This window comes from Megascapheus bottae, chromosome 21 (assembly GCF_031878675.1).
Source record: "Megascapheus bottae isolate mThoBot1 chromosome 21, mThoBot2.hap1, whole genome shotgun sequence".
Classification (NCBI taxonomy): Eukaryota; Metazoa; Chordata; class Mammalia; order Rodentia; family Geomyidae; genus Megascapheus; species Megascapheus bottae.
This window is the reverse complement of record NC_143529.1, coordinates 33,609,775-33,630,492: the sequence shown is the minus strand read 5'-3', so window position 1 is coordinate 33,630,492 and position 20,718 is coordinate 33,609,775. Positions and strand designations below refer to the sequence as shown.

Here is a 20,718-nt window from a genome sequence, read left to right as displayed (position 1 = left end):
CTGTAGGTAGTATTTATGCAACTCACTAAGACTGTAGAGAGTCTTTTCAAAATTCTACTTTGTACATCCCCTTAAATCTTGCTGACATACACAAAATTATGTCAGTACAAAACCACATGGGTGACTCTTACTTCCATCCAAACAAAAACAAATAAAACTGGTGTCTGGATTCACAATCACTTTTAATAAGCTGAGACACATCGTTTAGAGATAGGGAAGGCTTCTATCGTCTCATCGTACTTTATAACTAGTGTCCTATTTACAAGGACGATTTGTACATGGTTAGCAATACAAGCACTTGTAGATCATTGCTGGAAAAATGATCAACACTCATCAGAAAAAATCCCTAAAAACAGAGAGAAACAGATGTGTTTTACTTCTCACTTTGTTTCATAGTTTCCATTTTGGTTGTGCCAAGGATTATTATGTAGACATTTTAATTATACACATATCTTAGTGTATATATCAAATGCCTAAAGCCATTGACCTTTGGGCTTGAACTCTGGGCCTGGACACTGTCCTGAGTTCTTCAGTTCAAGGCTAGTGCTCTACTATTTGAAACACAGTGCCACTTCCAGTTTTCTGGTAGTTAATTGGAGATAAGAGTTGCATGGACTTTCATGCCCAGACTGGCTTTGAACCAAAATCCTCAGATCTCAGCCTCCTGAAGTAGTTACAATTACAAGCATAAGCTACTGGTGCCCAGCGACTATTGCTTTCTTTCTTTTTAATTTTAATTGCCAGCCCTGGGGCTTGAACTCAGGTCTGGGCAGTGTCCCTAGATACTTTTTGCTCATAGGTAGCAATTTGCCACTTGAGCCACAGCGCCATTTCAGGCTTTTTCTGTGTATGTTGTATCAAACTCAGGCTTCATGCATGCTAGGCAAGCACTCTACCACTAGGCCACACTCCCTGCCCTATTTTATTTGTTTTTAAAAGTTATTCTAGTGATGTTCTAGTATTAAGCCTTAATGTGGATTTTCCTTAACAGGATACCTACATGGTGGCTCCTGCTTATAATCAGACTCTCGAGATATTAGGATCATAGTTCAAAGCCAGACTGGGAAGGAAAGGCCATGAGACCTTTATCTTCAATTAAGTTTAAAAAAAAAAAAAAGCAGAAAGTAGAGCTCAATTGGTAGAGCACTATCCTTGAGCAAAAAACTCCTCAGGGACAGTGCCTAAGTCCTGAGTTCAAGCCTCTCGGATCAGCACAAAAACAAACAAAAATGTCACAGAAGAAAAAAAATGTTAAAAATGTAAACAAAGAATTCTAGTTAAAAACTAGACACAATGGTATGCTGTAATCTCTGATACTTGGAAGGTAGAGGCAGGAGGGTTGTGAGTTCAAAACCAGCCTGATTAAATTAGCAAGACATTTCCTCCATCTCTGAATAAAAGAACTGGGCTGGAGATGGCTTATTTGGGGTTTAGACTCAAGGCCTGAGAGTTGTCCCTACGATGTTTTGCTCAAAGCTAGCACCCTATCACTTTGAACAACAGTGCTACTTCTGATTTTCTTATGGTTACTTGGAGATAAGAGTCTCCTGAGGACTTTTCTGCCTGGGCTAGCTTCGAACCATGATCTTAAGATCTCACCTCCTGAGTAGCTAGAACTAGCTATTAGGCATGAGATACTAGTGCCCAGATGAAAGGTTACTTAGTGGCAGACTGCCTGTCTAGCAACGAGGAGGCTTCAGGTTCAAATCCCAATAATACCTAAGTTAGAACTTCAAAGACACTTTAAGGTACAGTGCACCTTTTTGATGCTAACACGTTCCCAATTTAATTTCTGAAAGAGAATCCAATTCTCTGCCTTTAAGAGTAAAAGTGGGCCAGGAATTTGGCCTAGTGGTTAAAGTGCTTGCCCAGCATGCACGAAGACCCGGTTCGATTCCTTGGTACCACATACATAGAAAAAAAGCCGGAAGTGGTGCTGAGGCTCAAGTGGTAGAGCTCTAGCCTTGAGAAAGTCCAAGGACAGTGCTCAGGCCCTGAGCTCAAGCCCAGGACTGGCAAAAAAAAAAAAAAGAGTAAAAGTGATGGGGCAAGGAATGTGGCCTAGTGGTATAGTGCTTCTCTAGCAAGCACGAAGACCTGGGTTCAATTCCTCAGTACCACATACACAGAAGAAGTGGAAGTGGTCTTGTAGTTCAAGTGACAGAGTGCTAGCTTGAGCAAAAGAAGCTCAAGGACAGTGCCCAGGCCCTGAGTTCAAGCTCTAGGACTGGCAAAGAAGAAAAATAAAACAAACAAAAGGAATTCAAGTGATGGCCAGGAGCATAGGCTAGTGGTAGAGTGCTTGCCTAGCATGCACAAAGCTCTGAGTTCGATTCCTTGGTACCACATATCCGAAAAAGCCAGAAATGGAGCTGTAGCTCAAGTGGCAGGGTACTACCCTTGAGCAATAAGTGTCCAATGATAGTGCCCAGGCCCTGAGTTCAAGCCCCAGGACTGGCCAAAAGAATCCAGGTGAATACTATAAGTTTCCTCTTAGTCAACGATGCAAAGTACCTACACTGTACATTCTTGGCATAGTACGTGCTCAGGAACTCTCCGGCTCAGGGCCTGAGCACTGTCCTTGGACTTTCTCAAGGCTAGAGCTCTACCACTTGAGCAGCAGAACCATTTCCGGATTTTTTTTTCTATGTATGTAGTACCAAGGAATCAAACCCGGGTCTTCGTGCATGCTAGGCAAGCACATTACCACTAGGCTAAATTCCCGGCTCCTTAGACATTTTTTTAAGCTACAAAATCTTTAAACAAAGAAAGTTTTCATAATTTGGGGAAGTTTTTGTTTGTGCTGGAGACTGAACTCAAGGTCTCAGATGTGCTTGGCCAGCACTTTAGCACTGCACTACAGCAGAGGCCCAGGCCTTACATAGTTATTGAACTTGTAACTCTGGTTGAAATACAAGATAAAGCTGGGCAGAGTGGCTCATGCCACATACATAAAAAAGCTGGAAAATGGTCCTATGGCTCAAGAGGTAGAGCTCCAGCCTGGAAAAAGCCCAAGGACAGTGCTCAGGCCCAGAGTTCAAGCCATGGGACTGGCAAAAAAAAAAATTGGACACATCATATTCAGAAAAAAATTAAAATGCTATATATGCCAGGGCAAGAAGGAAGTGGAAAAGATACAGAAGGAAATTACCTATAATAGTTTCCACATATTCAGAGTTATCATTGACATTGAAGAGGTCACCTGCTCCAAGAGCATAATTCAGCGATTCTTCAAATGCCCCCAGATGATAAAATACTTTAGATGCCACCAATGCTGCAAACTGCCGACTCCGAAAACCTTCATCTTCATATAAAACTTCTCTGAAAGAAATTAGGAAAAGATAGGCCTTATTTAAGTTGCGGTATTCCTTAAAAAAAAAAAAAAAAAAATCCCAGGGGCCAGGAGCGTGGCCTAGTGGTAGAGTGCTTGCCTAGCATACACTAAGCCCTGGGTTCGATTCCTCAGTACACATACACAGAAAAAGTCGGAAGTGGTACTGTGGCTCAAGTGGCAGAGCGCTAGCCTTGAGCAAATAGTGTCTAAGGACAGTGTCCAGGCCCTGAATTGAAGCCCCAGGACTGGCAAAAAAAAATCCCAAATCTAGGATCAGTTTTTTTTTTTGGGGGGGGGGAGGAAGGGATGGGGGGTGAGATCAGTCATGGGGCTTGAACTTTGGGCCTGGGTGTTGGCCCTGAGCTCTTCTTCTGCTCAAGCTAGCACTCTACCTCTGAGCCACACTGCCACTTCCAGCTATCTGGTGATTAATTTCTGGAGATAAGAGTTTCACAGGCTTTCCTGTCCAGGCTGACTTCAAACTATGATCCTCAGATCTCAACTTCCTGAGTAGCTAGGATTACATACAGGTGTCAGCCATCAGATGCATTGTACTTATAACCTGATTTGTTGAAAGGAAACCTCTTTGTACAATTACTTAAACAAGAAAATAACATAAATCTCAAATCTAACTGGGTGCCTGTGGCTCATGCCTAAAATTCTAGCTACTTTAGAGATTGAGATAAGAAGAAAAGGGTTCAAGTTCACTCAATTCAAGTTTTCAAGATGCCCTCAACTCATAACTGAGTGCAGTGGCTCACACCAGTTATCCCAAGCTCCATGAGAGGCTGAGATTGGGATAACTGAGGATCCAAGCCAGAGCAGGACAGAAAAGTCACAGACTCCATCTCCACGTAGGGAAGCTGGATTTGGTGGATTCACTGTCATTCCAGGAAACCTGAAATAGGTGGGTGGATGTTTAGTCATGAATGTGGGAAGGAAGCAAGATCGTATCTCAAAGAACAATCAGTGAAAGGGTATGGCTCAGATGGTAGAGTACTCACCTAGCAAGAATGGGGCATTGAGTTCAAACCTCAATACTGCCCCCAATCAAAAAGCCCAAATCTAAATATTCAAACCACAATTTAGAAGTTGCTAAAAAAAACCCAAAGACTCACATCCACATAAAATGAAAGAAGATCTACTTTACTTAAAAGTATAGAAAAAATTGCTTACATTTTGTCTACGGACTCCGAAATTTCTGCCCAGAAGTCATTCACAACTGCATTCAATTTATGTAGTGCAAATTCCTGTGAAAGATAAAACAAAAATTCTATTTTTATTTTGTTTTAGCAAGACATTTCCTTTAAAAGTCCCCCAAAAAGCCGGGCCGCAGTGGCTCACTGCTGTAATCCTAGCTACTTAGGAGGCTGAGATCTGAGGATCAAGGTTCAAAGCCAGCCTAGGCACAAAAGGACCTGAGACTCTTATCTCCAATTAACCTGTTGTCCCTGAAGAGCTCAGGGACAACATCCAGGCCCAGGGATAGGGTGGTAGCCTTCAGCTGAAGAGTCCAGGGACTTCACCCAGGCCTAGTCCAAGCCTCAGGACCCACCAAAAAAAAAAAAAGTCCCTAACAAATCAATGGCCAAATACACAGTAATATTTTCTAAGACCTTTAATTTATGACAAACACAGAAATAAATAAACTCATATGCTTTTCCTTGCATTTATTATACATTTCCTTTCTGTAATTACAAAACTTCAGACTAATCATATACTGCTATTCCTTACTAGAACAAACTTTTTCCTTCTTTAAGTATTCATTATTGCTTATTAGTTTCGATAGAAATGAATAGTCACATGAAGTAACATTCCAAAATTCTGTCAAATGGAAATAACTTTAAATGTTTGCCTTCGATGCATACCTTAAGCTGTGGTTCTTCTTCATCCAGAAGAGAAATAATTCCAGCTATAAGACAAAAGGTATATCATGACTGTAAAACATGTGCACACAGATAGAAATGAACAAGTGGGAGCCTTTATTCTCACATACAAGTGCAGCACTTTTTTGTACAACAGTGCGAACAGTGAAGGTGGAGGGACCTTACCAACCAAGGGCTTAAGGAGCCATAAATATCCACCAAGCAACAAGCACCTGTACCTCTGAGATTCTGAGTATGGATATACATGATTGTATTTTAAATTTAATTGTATTGTCAGGGTGATGTACAGAGGAATTACAGTAATATACATTTCTTTTTTTTTCCTTTTTTTTTATTTAAGGTTTATTATTCCTTATAAATCAGAGCTTAGTTAGGAGTTTTCAACATCAATATCTTAAAGTCTAACACTGGTACTTTTTTTTTTTTTGCCAGTCCTGGGCTTGAGCTCAGGGCTTGAGCACTGTCCTTGGACTTTCTCAAGGTTAGAGCTCTACCACTTGAGCCTCAGCATCACTTCTGGCTTTTTTCTATGTATGTGGTACCGAGGAATTGAACCTGGGTCTTTGTGCATGCTAGGCAAGCACTCAACCACTAGGCCAAACTCCCAGCCCCAGTAATATACATTTCTTCTTGACCATTCTTACTCCTTCCCATGTTTTTTTCCCACTTTCCTCCTGCCAAACTCCCCAAGGTGTAAAGTTCATTTCCAACATACTGTCTTGTGATTATCATTGTCACATTAGTTCACTCTTTGTCCTTTGTCTCATCATTTTGTTGTCCCCCTTCCCTTCCCTAATTCAAATAAATACATATAGAATACACCAGGTACCAAAATCAGATACAGTGATTCACATAGGACACTAAAAACATCCACCAAGAAAATATACCTGATTTTAAAACAGCCTGTGAGTGTGAACAGCTCTTGTGACATGTGTACCACTCAATGGGAACTGTCACATGTTAGTAAGCCTAACAACTTTGGAGATGGACTTGATGCTCAGGTGAAGAACGCTGCCATAGTCTCACAACCAACTAGAATCTGAAACTAGAAAGTTTATCAAGCATTGATAGAGGCAGGGATGGTAACAGCCACAGAACTGAGAACTGATTGTGAAAAAATGTGGCATTTTACACAAAGCACCTGTTTGCCTCACTTAGGAACATCCTAGCACTTAAGGTCTTTCAAGATGAGCCCAGCTAACTATTCCCTTCCTATTTCATCTCTCCATTCTCCCATTTCTTATAAACTATTATATGAAGTAGATGGTATGCTTGTTCTTAATGTACAGTAGTTTTATTCCTAATTGTCTCTCTCATGGTTCTAACATGAGAAAGCACTCAGTAAGTCTTTAAGAGAAAAGTAATTAAAATTGGTCAAAATATATGCCATTCTTACAAGATGAGGGGTGGGGATAGGGGGAGGGACATGGGGATCAAGACATGTAAAAGGGTATCAATGTATGTGAATTAATGCACCTCCTATCTGGCAAATATCATGTAACCCTTCTATTAATTACAATAAAAAAGATATGAAAAAATATATATGTCATTCTTGTTATAAGCAATCCTAGCTACTCAAGAAGATGAAGTCTTAAGAAACTTAGCTGGAAATCCCAGGCAAAAAAGTCTACGAGACTCCATCTCCAAAATAATCAGCAAAAAGCTAGGCTCAAGTGATGAGTACTAACCAAGCAAGCAAGCCAAGGAAGTGTGAAGCCTTGAACACAGGCAAAAACACTGGTACAGTCAAAAAACAAAAAGCAAAGTGGGGTTTTGTGGTCACGCCTGTAATCCTAACTACTCAGGAGGCTGAGATCTGAGGATTGAGGTTCAAAGTCAGCCCAGCATCAAAGGACCCAAAACTCTTATCTCCAATTAACCTCTAAAAAATGGGAAGTGGCTCAAGGGTATGGCGGTAGCCTTAAGCTGAGGAGCTCAGGGACAACGCCCTAGCCGAGGGCTAGGGTGGTAACCTTGAGCTGAAGAGCTCAGGGATAGCACCCAAGCCCAGTTCAAGTCCCATGAACTACCAAAAAAAAAAAAAAAAAAAGCAAAAGTATATAAGTTAAATTCTGGGCAATCCCATTTGGGATTCAGAGGCTAAGATAGGAAGATTCTGAATTTGACATCAGTTTGGGTTATAAAACCTTACCTTAGAGAGAAAAAAGTATCGTTTAGGGGTGACTTTACTAGGGGAACTATAATTTTATTTTTCTTTTAATTTTTATTGTTATTATAAAGGTGATATATAGAGAATTCATTTTTCCTTAAAACTGTAGGAGTTTATATTTGAAGTTGAAACATTAACTGTTAATCAACCTTTCAAGAAATATTGTGTGTGTGGGATATATATATATATATATATATATATATATATATATATATATATACTGTCATCAACCTCATTTATACCACATCATTTGCCTAACATAAATGTGTTTAAAAATGTGGTCCCTGGGCCAACAGCATTAACATTATCTGGAAACATATTAGAAATACAAACTCAGGGAGGGTGCTCATTTTTCCACTCATGGCTGGTACTCCACCACTTGCTTGTCAATTGGAGACAGTCTCATGGACTTTTCTGCTCAGGTTGGCCTCGAACTGCCATCCTTGGATGTCAACCTCCTGAGTAGCTAGGACTACAAGCAGCCACTGGTGCCCAGAGAAATACAAATTCTTAGCCTCACTCCATACCTTGAGACTTGAATATAGGGACTGGATCCCAGAAGTCAAGCTTCCCTGTGATTCTTGTGTTTACTACAGTTGAGACCCACTGATTTATTTTACTGACCAAAATTGGAAACTTTCACATATAATTTTAGAATAAACTGTATGTACACAAGCTAAGCTAGCAATTACAAAATTGCTTAGGGAGGGGCCGGGAGTTTGGCCTAGTGGTAGAGTGCTTGCCTAGCATGCACGAAGGCCCAGGTTCGATTCCTTGGTACCACATACATAGAAAGAAAAAAAAAAAGCTGGAAGTGGTGCTGAAGCTCAAGTGGTAGATCTCTAGCCTTGAGAAAGTCCACGGACAGTGCTCAGGCCCTGAGCTCAAGCCCAGGACTGGCAAAAAAAAAAAAAAAAAATTGCTTAGGGAAAAAAAAATTGTATTTTTTTTCAACAGAATAAACTATCTCAATTAATTTCAAGGTGCTCATATTAAGGTACCTCTTTCCTATCACAGCAACAGGGAAGATTTTATTAAATGAGGAACAAGTCTGCTCATTCTGGATTCTGTTACCTAAGCAACGTTCCCCATATGACTTATCTAAAGAAATAACTGTCCTTGTCAAAAGAATACTCTTTAAAGTACAGTCATGCCAAAAATATTATGAGTAAAAGGCATGGAAATTGTTTCATCATAAAGGAAACCAAATTCGTTCAAATATTTCCCATATAGTTTATGAAATAGTTCTGGAACAATGAGTTGAAATTGTGATTTGATTGATGAGGTAATTTGGTTAGGAGATATAGCCATTGTAAAGTAAAGGTTTGCCAAATAGTTTAGCGGTCCTTAGGGAACCATAAGGAAATGGGAAAGAGCACAAATTTAAGAAAGCAAAACTAGGGGATAGGACTACTCTGAAAACATAAAATAAAAAAATAAAGGACCTAGTAGTATAGGTTTGTAGGGCAAATCCAGAACTTAGGGACTAAACAGATAGCATAGAGAAAAAATAAATTAACAAATGAATCATTGTAGCCATTAGATGCTCCAATGAACTATTAAAAATAGTTCCACTGGGGAGGGGAGTTTGGCCTAGTGGTAGAATGCTTGCCTAGCATGCACTAAGACCTGAGTTCAATTCTTCAGTACCACATACATAGAAAAAAGCTGGAAGAGGTGCTGTGGCTCAAGTGGTAGAGCTCTAGCCTAGAAAAAGCACAGGGACAGTGCTCAGGACCTGACTCCATGTCCCTGGACTGGCAAAAAAAAAAAAAAAGTGAAAAAAAAATAGTTCTATTAGAAGTGGAGCTGTGGCTCAAAGAGACAGAGTGCTGGCCTTGAGCACAAAAAACTTGGCAGTGCCCAGGCCCTGAGTTCAAGCCCCACAACCAATGTGCATAAACAAAAAAAGGAAAAACATTTTCATTATCTATCTATTTATATTCAGTGAAAAGGCACAAACTAGTAATATGGAATAGATGATGGACCAGAATGCTATATTTGGACAGTTTTTCCAAGAAAAGCTGGACTTTTAATTTAATTTCACTTAGGACTAAGTTGTTACACAGTTGTTTTGATTAGAGGGTCAGCATGTTGTAGTAGAACACAACTACATCAAATATTCACACTCCATACATTAAAATTTCATTCTACAAAGACAAAATAGAACTCTCCTTTGATAGAGGAATGGGAAAAGCCTAAGGATACTGAAAAACTGTTAGATGCCAACAGGAAATATATAGATATTGTCTAAAAGTGCTGAGTTAACTTACAGTAGTATCTGGATATTATTAGTATAGAGGTATGCACATCCTGCTCCTGCTTGGAAGTTTAAGACAGGCACTGGTGGACATGCCTACAATCCTAGCTACTCAGGTGGTGCAAAGTTATCCAGAGAAGGAAAGTCCATGAGAATCTGATCTCCACTTAACCATGAAAAAGGAAGTGAAAGCTATAGCAAGTAGTAGAGTGCTAGCCTTGAAGCACAAGGCTCAGGAACAGCTCCTAGGTCCTCAGGTCAAGCCCTTGGACCATGTACGCATGCGTGTTTGTGTACACACAAGCACGTGCACACACACATGAACATGCAGTTTAATGAAAAAAATTGCCTCTGAAGATCAGGAAGGGAAAAATGTAGAAGACTACTGTTTTAAAGCTCTTTGGTACTACTTTCCTCTATGTCCTATGTTTTTTAAGTTAAATGGAATCCCTGTGATTTCACATCTTTCCAATAAGAAAGCACCTATCTTTAGGTGCTTCCATCCTCAAATCTCACACCTGTAATCCTAGCTATTCAGGAGGCTGAGATCCGAGGATCGTAGTTCAAAGCTAGCCCAGGCAGGAAAGTCCAAGAGATTTTTATCTCCAATTAACTATTTAAAAAAGCAAAGCCAAAAAAGAAAAAAAAAAAAAAGTGGATCTGTGGCTCAGGTGATAGAGCACTAGCCTTGAGCAAAAAAGCTCAGGGACGGCACCCAGGCCCTGAGTTCAAGCTTAAAAAACAAAACAACAACAACAAAAAACCTGGTACCAAAATAAATAAATCAACAAAAAACCAGCAATCACTTCTTATTCACCACTGTCTTTGGTGACCATCAAGTGTCCAGTGAATACAGACACACCAGCACCACAACACTGGACTGTTTAGCACCTGGGACAGATCCCAAGCTACAGGACAGGAAACTAACAAAAGGCTTGGAGAAGCTAATAAGTAGCCCAACAAATTTAACAAATGATAGCTAACAACATGAGGTCAGAGTAAGGTCAAACAGTCTTTTGACCTCTACCTCAAAAACTCGAGGGACTCACTTATTGATTTGACTGGTTGGCTGATTTCTTCAATTAAGGTATACCTCTGAACTGCTGCCATATTCTCAGCAGTGTTCTAAGAGCAGTGAAAAACATTCTGGCCAAATTTCTACTAGGGAAGAAACGCAGTGCTCAGGGAAGTTGACAAAGCAACTAATGTTGTGATGGAGAGGTGGCAGCAAGGGAGGAGAAAAACCAGCATTTAATAGAGTAGCTACCTAGATAAAACTAACACTTGAGTTAATTAAGACTAAAGATCAAGAAGCTGAGACAAGGAGAAAAATTGAGCAATGGAATAGAATGTGCAAGTCCTTCAAATAAGAAACAAATTAAACAAATGGGCCGGGAGTTTGGCCTAGTGGTATAGTGCTTGCCTAGCATGCACAAAGACCCGGGTTCGATTCCTCAGTACCACATACATAGAAAAAAGCCAGAAATGGTGCTGAGGCTCAAGTGGTAGAGCTCTAGCCTTGAGAAAGTCCAAAGACAGTGTTCAGGCCCTGAGCTTAAGCCCAAGACTGGCAAAAAAAAAAAGAAACAAATTAAACAAAAAGACCAGTATGACTGGGATACAATGTGGACAAGAGACAGCACCAGAGAATTTTAGGCAAAGATCACAATGACTCAATACCTATGCGCATATGACCACATAAAATGATGCTTATCAAAATGAACGCCAAGGAATGGAAACAAGAGGATTTTTTTTTCAATGTACTGTTTGCAGTTGTTTCTTTTTTCTTTCTTCCCCCTTTGGTTTATTCCCTGTTGACACTGTTCTTACCTATTCTTACTATTTCTGTACCTATTGTCTTATAAATGTATATGATTTGTGGCAGGGAAGGGGAACAACAGAAATGATGGAACAAAGGGTATACCAATGCAACAGTGATACTCACTAGACAGACACTACTTTGGAAAGAAATTTTACAAGTTGGGGTGGAAGAGTTAAGTGGGAGAAAGTAACACTGTTCAAAAAGAAATGTTCTCATTACCTTATTTAAGTAACTGTAACCCCTCTGTACATCATCTTTATAATAAAAAAAAATTTTAAATAAACAAAAGCTGCTATGGTCTTTAAAAAAAAGTTTTAAAAGAAAAACTCTGAAAACAAGAACAAAGTCAACAGAGGTACTGCAGAAGAATAAATTCTTATGGCTACTATCACAATTCAGGGAAGAGGGGAAGGTGGTTTGGGACAAGACAGAAATGAGAGGTTATTTCTGGGTTCACTCTAAGGGTATTGAGTTAACACAGAACTTTTGAGTTCCGTAAAAGCCACTCCCTGAAGACAGCTATACTGTGAGCCGGTGGCAATGGAAGACGTGAAATGGACAGAGACCTAAATTTACAGGTAACAAGAAATTTAATATTTTGGAGGTTTTGTTTTGTTTGCTAGTCCTGGGGCTTGAACTCAGAGCCTGAGCACTGTCCTTGGGCTTTCTCAAGGCTAGAGCTCTACCACTTGAGCCTCAGCACCACTTCCGGCTTTTTTCTATGAATGTGGTACAGAGGGACCAAACCAGGTCCTTGTGCATGCTAGGCAAGCACTCTACCACTAGGGCAAACTCCTGGCCTCAATTTAATGTTTATCTTAAGTTCCTCCTCTTACTAAACTAACTTCTCTCAATCATTTATATATGCTGTAGAGACAAAAGACCAATTCCAGATAAAGTTTGTAGTTACTAAGGTGTTTGAAAACAACTACCTTAAACTCACACTGTAATCTTAGCTACTCAGGAGGCTGAGATCTGAGGATCTTGGTGCAAAGACAGCCAGGGGAGGAAAGTCAACGAGGCTCTTAAAAAAAAAAATAGAAAAGCTGGAAGTGGAGCTGTGGCTCAAATAGTAGAATGCCACTTTGGTACTTGAGTGCAAATGCTAAAGGACAGCGCCCAGGCCCTGAGTTCAAGCCCCAGTACCAGCACTGTATCATCTCGCACTGCCCAACTTCCTTAATTAATCTTCAAAATACTTGGGAGCTCCTTACCACCCAGCTGACTGTCTTCAGATCACCAGTTTGTTTGTGAGATACCTATGGACAAGGACACCGTAAAGACACAAGAAAGCAGCCAAGGGTGGGTCCAAACCAAACCAAACCCAGCAAGTCTGTGGACAGCTCTAAAAAAAAAAGTCAGTCCGTAATTAGTTTTTTTTTTTGAATCTCCATAAGCTGATCTCCATCTATAGCTCTTCTATTTCAACTGTCACTACCCTAACTATACAGCCACTGTCAGAGCACAAAACTTGCTCCGCAGACCCATGAGTTCTTGGATGCTGAACACCAACCTGGAAAAAGTTGTTGCGCCGGCTCGCTCCGCTATCATGCTGTCTTCGGGGTGCTGTCTCCAGCGAACCAAGTTCTCTGGGTGCCTAACTGAACACAAGGGCACTGCCCCGAGCCCGAGCCTGGCATTTCAGATCTCACTTTCGGGAAAAGGAATGCTCCATGGCCGGAACCAGAAGCATCTACGCAGCAGCCTCTCCAGCCACCCACCCCAGACCCCCGTGAAGGAACTGAGGGGGAAAGGCCAAGGCCGGGAAGAGTCCGAGGGGTCCCCGGCGCGGGGGTGTGGCAAGAGAAGGACGCCAGGCGGTGAACCCGGCTGAGTCCAGCTCGGTTCTCCGATCGACTCACTGTCGGGCCCGGGGCCCGATCGGCCTCCCAGCCCCCGAAACCCGGGTGGGCCTGGGTGGCGAGGGGCCGCGCGGCCGGCGCTCCGCTCGGAGGTGCCCAGTCACCGGCCCTGACTCAGCTAAAAGCCGGCTCGGGCGCGGCTGCTCCCTCTGGACTCCGACTCCTAGACCCACTCACCGGCGGAGGTGATCATGGCTGCGCCCTGCACTCGCCCGTCCGCTCGCTCGCTGTCTTGGTCGCGCCGAAATCTGTCAGCTCGGGCCCCGTTCGCTGCCCCGCGCCTCCCGACTCTCCCGGTGCGCGGCTCAGTCAGCGCCCGCTCAGGCCGCCGGCTCGCTTCGAGTCTAGGACCCCGCCCGCCCCGGGGCTGCCCGCCGCACTGCCTGCCGCCCAGCGCAAGCTAGTGTGACACTACACGGGGTTTTTTTTTGCACCGCTGCCCCAGGAACAGAGGGTGAAAAATGATTCCATTGTTTTCTATAACCTTCCTTGAGGTCAAGGTTTCTCAGAGGTGGGACTATGGTTCTGCACCTGCATCCGGCGTTCCAAGGGCAACTCCTGCGAGGAAAGGACCCGACCATTCACCCGCCATTGCTAAGGGAAAAGGTGATAGGAAAGGGGGACACACCTTCCACAGTGCCCTCTGCTGTCTGGGGTGTCTCACTGCACCAGTCCCCATCAAGACCGGGAATTTGGTGGGGTTGTGGCCTGTTTTTCTTTAAAGTGACTTTCTGCCCTTGAACTGAATCCATGGTGAGTGACTGAGACACGAGGGGACTCAGTGACTCTAAGCTGGAAGGAAAGGATGGTAAGCAGAAGACTCTGATTGCTCCGGATTTCTAGAGGGAACTAAAAGGTCATGTGAGCTACAATTGTGAGCTTAAATTTTCTTTTTAAAATTATCTTTAATTAAAATATGATGTAAAAATCAATCTTAATAAATTCTTTAATTAAAAAATTACCTTTAATTAGTTGCACAAAGGGGTTTCAATCCAGTATGTTCATGAGTACAATACCTCTTGCTCAGTGGCACCCTTTCCTCATTCACCCCATCTCTCCAGACCCCACCTATCTCAATTTCCTAGTTCCATTTTCACATAGGCACATTGAATAATGTGATTACATTCTCCCACCCTTCCTCTCTCCATTCATCCCTTTTGCCTTGACCAGGCCTATCTCCCACACACACTGCCTGTTCCAGTTTCTTGTATTCATTTAAATAAATTTAAAAAAAAAACACAAAGTGATAATAGAATCACTAGTGTATTTTAGCTCATTATTCCTAAAGTGTGCTTTCAATGTGTAATCATGATGAAATATTGAGCTATTTTATAGTTTAAAAAATGACAGGGCCGGGAGCTTTGCCTAGTGGTAGAGTGCTTGCCTAGCATGCACAAAGACCTAGGTTTGATTCCTTGGTACCACACACATAGAAAAGAGCCTGAAGTGGTGCTGTGGCTCAAGAGGTAGAGCCCTAGCCTTAAGCTCAAGGAGAGTATCCAGGCCCTGAGTTCAAGCCCCAGGACTGGAAAAAAAAAGGAAAGAAATGGGACTTCCTAGTCTGAGGCATAAGGATCTTGAGGTTTGTTTTTTGTTTTGTTTTTGTTTTTGTTTTTTTAAGGATCATGAGTTAAAGGTCAATGTGGGCTACATAGTGAAACAGTCTCAAAAAAAAGTAACTTTCTAATTTTTTTTGGTCGGGTTGTGGGACTTGAACTCTGTGCCTAGGCACTGTCCCTGAGCTCTTCAGCTCAAGGCCAGCCCCTACCCCTTGAACCACAGCACCACTTCCAGTTTTCTAGTAGGTAATTGGAGATGAGTCCCATGTACTTTAGTGCCAGGGCTGGCTTTGAACCTCTATCCTCAGATCTCAGATACTGAGTAGCTAGGATTACAAGTGTGAGCCACCTCGACCGGCTTAACTTTCTAATTTTTTATTTTTTTATTTTTATTTTTGCCAGTTGTAGGGCTTGAACGAAGGGCTTGAGCACTGTCCTTGAACTTTTCTCAAGGCTAGAGCTCTACCCCTTGAGCCACAGCACCACTTTCAGCTTTTCTCTATGGGCACTGAGTGCATGCTAGGCAAGCACTCTACCACTAGGCTAAACTCCTGGCCTTAACTTTATAATTTTTTAAAAGCAAACTCTGCCTTCAAAATAAACCTCACAGAAATGTTTGTTTTTCATAACAAATCCACCAGTAATCAGTCTATTGTAAAGCTAAACAATGAATATTGCTTATATACTTTTAGAATAACTCATACTGTACATTTACCTGTTCCAAAACTTAGGAGCAAATCTGAGGTCAGTAGCTTGCACCTATAACCCTAGCTACTCTGGAGGCTGAGACCTGAGGATTGAGGTTTCAAGCTAACTCAGACAGACCTGCAGGAAAATCCATAAAACTCCATCTGGAAGGAAAAAGCTGGGTGTGGTCATGTGTACCTGTCATCCCAGCTATGAAGGAAAGTGAAAAATAGGAGGATCACCATCCAGGTGTCGACCCAGGCCGGAAGCAAAACCCGACCTCAAAAATAACCAGTGACAATGGGGTGTCATCCTAGCTACCCAGGAGGCTGAAATCTGAGAATCATGGTTCAAAGCCAGCCCAGGCACTAAAGTCCATGACTCTTATCTCCAGTCAACCACCAGAAACCCGGAAGTGGTGCTGTGGCTCAAAGTGGTAGAGTACTAGCCTCAAGCTGAAGAGCTCAGGGACAGCACCCAACCCCAGAGTTCAAGCCCTACCACAAACAAAATATAAACAAAACAGTGGTATCAAAGGAGGATAGCCTTAGGAGAGGAACACAGAGGCACAAGGTCTCTCTGCCTCTGATCATATAAAATTTTATATACCAAAATAAACTCCAGGAGAGAGAAACAAGAGGGAGGGGGAGGAAGAGAGACACAGAGGGTTCTTTTTCTTTTAACAACAACAGAAAACGACATTAATATAACATCTGCTAGCAACCTCATGACCCTGAGTTCAAACCCCAGTACTGAAATAAAGCAGGAAGAGGGAAGAAAGAAACGAAAAGAGAAATAGTAGTTCAGTACAAAGCACTTGCCAATCATGCATGAGGTCCTAAGTTTGATTCCCAGTACCAAGAGAAAGATGGGAATGGAAGGGAAGCAGGAAAGAAGAGAAGAACAAAGAGAGAGAGGGAGGGATAAAGGGAGAGAGGAAGGAAAATCGGGGGAGACAGGGAGAGAAAAGGGAGAAAGGGAGAGAGAGAACTGCAAGTCCCTTGTGAAGCAGCTGCTGTTCAGCTCCTAAAGTGTTCTCTTGCATGTAGGTGAGTTAACTGTGTGGCAGTTAACACAGTTTGTCTAAGAAAAGCCATAAATTATCATTCCACTCGACATTTGGGGAATATAGTTCATTCATTCATTTTTTGTAGGTTGGAGATGGAATGCAGAGCATGTACTCTACCACCCAGTCATAGCCCCAGTCCTAGGATTTTAAATGTTGGCAACTCATGAAAATGTTAGCATGTATAAATGCTTCTGCTCCTTAAAACCCTCTGTCCACCCAGGGCCCATTTCTCTCACCTCTGCCTTCTGTGTTTCTCGGCTATGGATGCAGGAACTTGAGAGCACCCCAAATGTTTCCTTCCCTCTCAGCCAGTCGGCACCAGAGCTTGTTCCCTAACATCTGTCCTGCCAGCTGTTTCTATCCTCACTCCATTGCCTATGTCCATCTTTCTGTCCCCGGAAGCAACAGACTCCCAATAGCTGTGGCTTCCTGCTTGCCATCTCCCAACCTTCCTGAACAATCCTCACAGCCAGCCCGAAGCACCATCCAAACCAAATAAAGGAGTCATTCCCTCCATTTCTTACATGGGAAGTAGTAAACATTTCTCTTCTGTTCTGTCTCTTAAACCCACCAGTTCATTCTCTCTATTAAACTCCTTGCTTTGCCTTTCTTGGTCTTGGGACTTGAACACAGGGCCTAGGTGCTGTCCCTTAGCTTTTTTGCTCAATATTAACCCTCTATCGCTTGAGTCACAGCTCCACTTCTAGCTTCTTGGTAGTTAACTGGAAGTTAGAATCTCATTGACTGTCCTCTTTAGGCTGACTTCAAATTTATGAGATCCTCAGCTCTGACCTCCCTGAGTAGCTAGGATTACAAGTGTAAGCCACTGGCCCTCAGACTCCCTTAGCTCTACCACTTGAGCCATACCTCCACTTCTGGTATTTTGCTAATTAACTGGAGATCAGAGTCTTAAGGACTTTCCTGCCTTAGCCGACTTCAAACCATGACCTCAGAACTCAGCCTCCCAAGTAGTTAAGATTACAGGTACCAGCCACCAGAACACACTTGCTTTGCCACACACCAAACCAAACAAACAAAACTAAGTAAGACCAGGAGTCCTCTATATTTTGTTGCACCCTGACTCACTGCACTCCAACCATCCTAAAGCCCCATGACTCCAGAGTGGCCACCATGCACCTTTGCTTTCTCTCTTCTGGGTTCTCTCCCTTACACACCTCGTCAATACCACTTGTCTGGAAGCCCAGTCAAAGCAGCATCTCCTCCTGTAATTCTAACTACCCAGGAGACTACGATCTCGGCAGGAAGCATTTTTGATCCGTCCTGCTCAGCTCCCTTACAGTCCTTTACCTCACACAGCTGAATCAGGCATCCTTGACCCTGAGCCAACTGTACGGGTTACTATGTACAGCTCAAGGGCAAAGCCACATCTCACCAGCCAGCCGCTAGAGCAACCAGCACTTAGTAAATGCTTGTTGCATGAACATCCTAGCACTGAGATCTATAGCTGGAAAACCTCTGCCATCTCCAAACTCTCAACAGAGCTCTGTTTTTGAAATAATACTGACATCACAGGAGGAATTCTGACAAAATGAGCTCAGCTTCTAAGAAATGATCCCTTCCCAAATCTAGAAGGGCCACAAAACATCTCAAAGTCTGGGGTCCACGGTGGCCTTCCCCCGGGGATGGGGCCTGGTGGGGCCTGCAGGCTTGATGGGCATCAAGGCCACAAGTTGTGCCCTGAGCTGTCAGTCAATCCTCCTCCCGCGGCGCCCCCTGGCGGACAGCCTGGGAACCTGGGCGGAGAGGGCCGACGGAGGAGGGGTGGGGGGGCCCAGCCGAGGCAGGCCACGCCCCTAGTTGCCTAGGAAACGGCGTGGTCCGCGCTCCTGTCTGCCTAGGAGCAGACCTGAGAGTCCCAAGGAGTCCAGAGGAAGACAAAGCCTGGGGCGGGAGGCGCAGCTGGGAGACTGGAGAGGAGGATCCAGGCCCCTGGGTGGGGGGGTGGGGGGGGAGAAACCTGGTTTTCCATCACCTTGTTCTCCCCTGGAGGATTCCCCCAGATGCTGTCAAGGTTGTCACAGCCCAGGGACAGACTCACTGGATCCAGAGACTTATCATGTAAAATAAAATGTGAACTCCTTTATTAATAATGAGTAGTTGAAATAATATTTTGAGCCTGGTTTGGTGGCAGCTGGACTGTAATTCCAGCTAATTGTAATGCTGCGGTAGGAGGACCACCAGAAACCATGTAGAAAAAAGTGAGAATCCTATCTGAAAAGCAAACTAAAATGCAAGAGGCCTGGGGGTGTGGCTCAGTTGGTAAAACGCTGGCTAGCACCGCACTCTTGAGTTTAATCTCCTGCAACATAAAATAATATTTGAGCTAAAACATGTAACTAAGCTAAAATTAATTTGAACCTTCCTTTCTGATGTAGCTACTAGAAAATGGAAAGCCACATAAGTGCCTTGCCTTAGACTTCTCTTTCTTTAATTTTCATTTCTTTTTCTTCTTTTCCTTCTTGCCCTCCTTTCCTTCCTTCCTTTTTTTTTTGTTTTTTGCCAGTCCTGGGCCTTGAACTCAGGGCCTGAGCACTGTCCTTGGGCTTTCTCAAGGCTAGATCTCTACCATTTGAGCCACAGCACCACTTCCAGCTTTTTTCTATGTATGTGGTACTGAGGAATGGAACCAGGATCTTTGTGCATGCAAAGCAAGCACTCTACCACTAGGCCAAACTCTTGGCCTTTCCTTCCTTTTTTTTTTTTTTTTTGCCAGTCCTGGGCTTGAGCTTAGAGCCTGAGCACTGTCCTTGGACTTTCTCAAGGTTAGAGCTCTACCACTGGAGCCTCAGCACCACTTCTGGCTTTTTTCTATGTATGTGGTACCGAGGAATCGAACCCGGGTCTTCGTGCATGCTAGGCAAGCACTCAACCACTAGGCCAAACTCCTGGCCCTTTCCTTCCTTTTTTGATGCTACTCCTGGAGCTTGAACTCAAGGCACTGTCCCCAAGCTTTTATGCTCAAGGCTGGTACTCTACCGCTTGTGCCACACCCCTACTTCAGACTCTTTTGCTAGGCAATTGGAGATAAGAGTCTCGTGGACTTTTCTGCCCAGATCTTTGCCTCCTGAGTAGTTAGAATTACAGGTGTAACTCACCCAGCATCTGGCTCTTAGATTTCTCTTGAACCCCCTCCTTTCACCTCCAAGTCAGGTCTAGTTCTTGGCCTCCTTTATGGTCTTGCCTGCTGTTGGGAGCTGTTGGTGTAGACTAGACCACAACAGAGGAGGAGGGGTGTAGAAACTGTAGAGAGAGACCCCCAGTTCTTCCAGGAAGGAAGCGGCCAGGGGGTGGCTCCCTGACAGCCAGGAATTGTGGGGTGAGCAGTCCACATGGAAGGAGGTGGTTAGGGAGAGCTCAGTTTGTGATTAGGATGATGATGGCAGCAACATCCCACTCTGAGGCCTCCTTGGCCAGTCAGGAAAAGAACTCAGGACTCAAAATGAGTGTTTGGTCACAGGATTCAGCTAAGCACCCAAGGAGTCCAGAGGAAAACAAAGCAAGCCCAACTTACCCCATGGGGCAGGACTGGTTGGGGCTGGGAGTCTGGAGAAGTTCCAGCCCCAGTGGGAAGCGGATTATCCAACAGCCTGTTCTCTCTTTCCTCACCTGTAGAAACCCCAGATCCTATCAACATGATTACAGCTCAGGGGGTAGCCTATGCCATTTCCAAATACCCCAAAATGTAAAGCCACCAAAGGCCACTTGCCCGACAGCCAAGGTACTGCCGGAGTGTGTGCAGGATTCCTGGTAATCCCTTCTATTCATAGCTCACCACTCTGGCCCCCTGAACCCCAGAGTTATGCAAGTTGCAGACTGCCCCAGCCAAATTCCACCTGTGTCCCAATCCTAACACACAAAAGCAGGTCAGAGAGCCTCCCAGGCCAGTTTCCTCCCCTGGCTGGCTGGGACTGCCATGCCAAGAGGACAAAGTCCAGCTGTGTCGCTGTGTGGAACTGTAAAGCTGGGATGGCTTCAAGTTAAGAGTCATCGTTAACTTCTGATGACATGTACAGGTCTGAGGGCATAAGTACTTGGCAGTTAATAGGAT

General features: G+C 43.4%; 1 protein-coding gene across 1 annotated transcript in view; it reads right to left on the bottom strand.

The window, feature by feature from the left end:
• Positions 1–13,649, bottom strand: part of Psmd1 (proteasome 26S subunit, non-ATPase 1) — a 104,063-nt gene extending 90,414 nt beyond the window's left edge. The window contains exons 1-4 of the mRNA XM_090355020.1: positions 13,512–13,649; positions 5,203–5,246; positions 4,511–4,584; positions 3,152–3,321 (exon numbers count right to left, since the gene is read on the bottom strand). Coding sequence (XP_090211146.1) covers positions 3,152–3,321; positions 4,511–4,584; positions 5,203–5,246; positions 13,512–13,527 — 304 coding nt within the window. The 5' untranslated portion in view covers positions 13,528–13,649. The remainder of the gene's footprint in view (positions 1–3,151; positions 3,322–4,510; positions 4,585–5,202; positions 5,247–13,511) is intronic.
• Between the last annotated feature and the right edge of the window lie 7,069 nt (positions 13,650–20,718).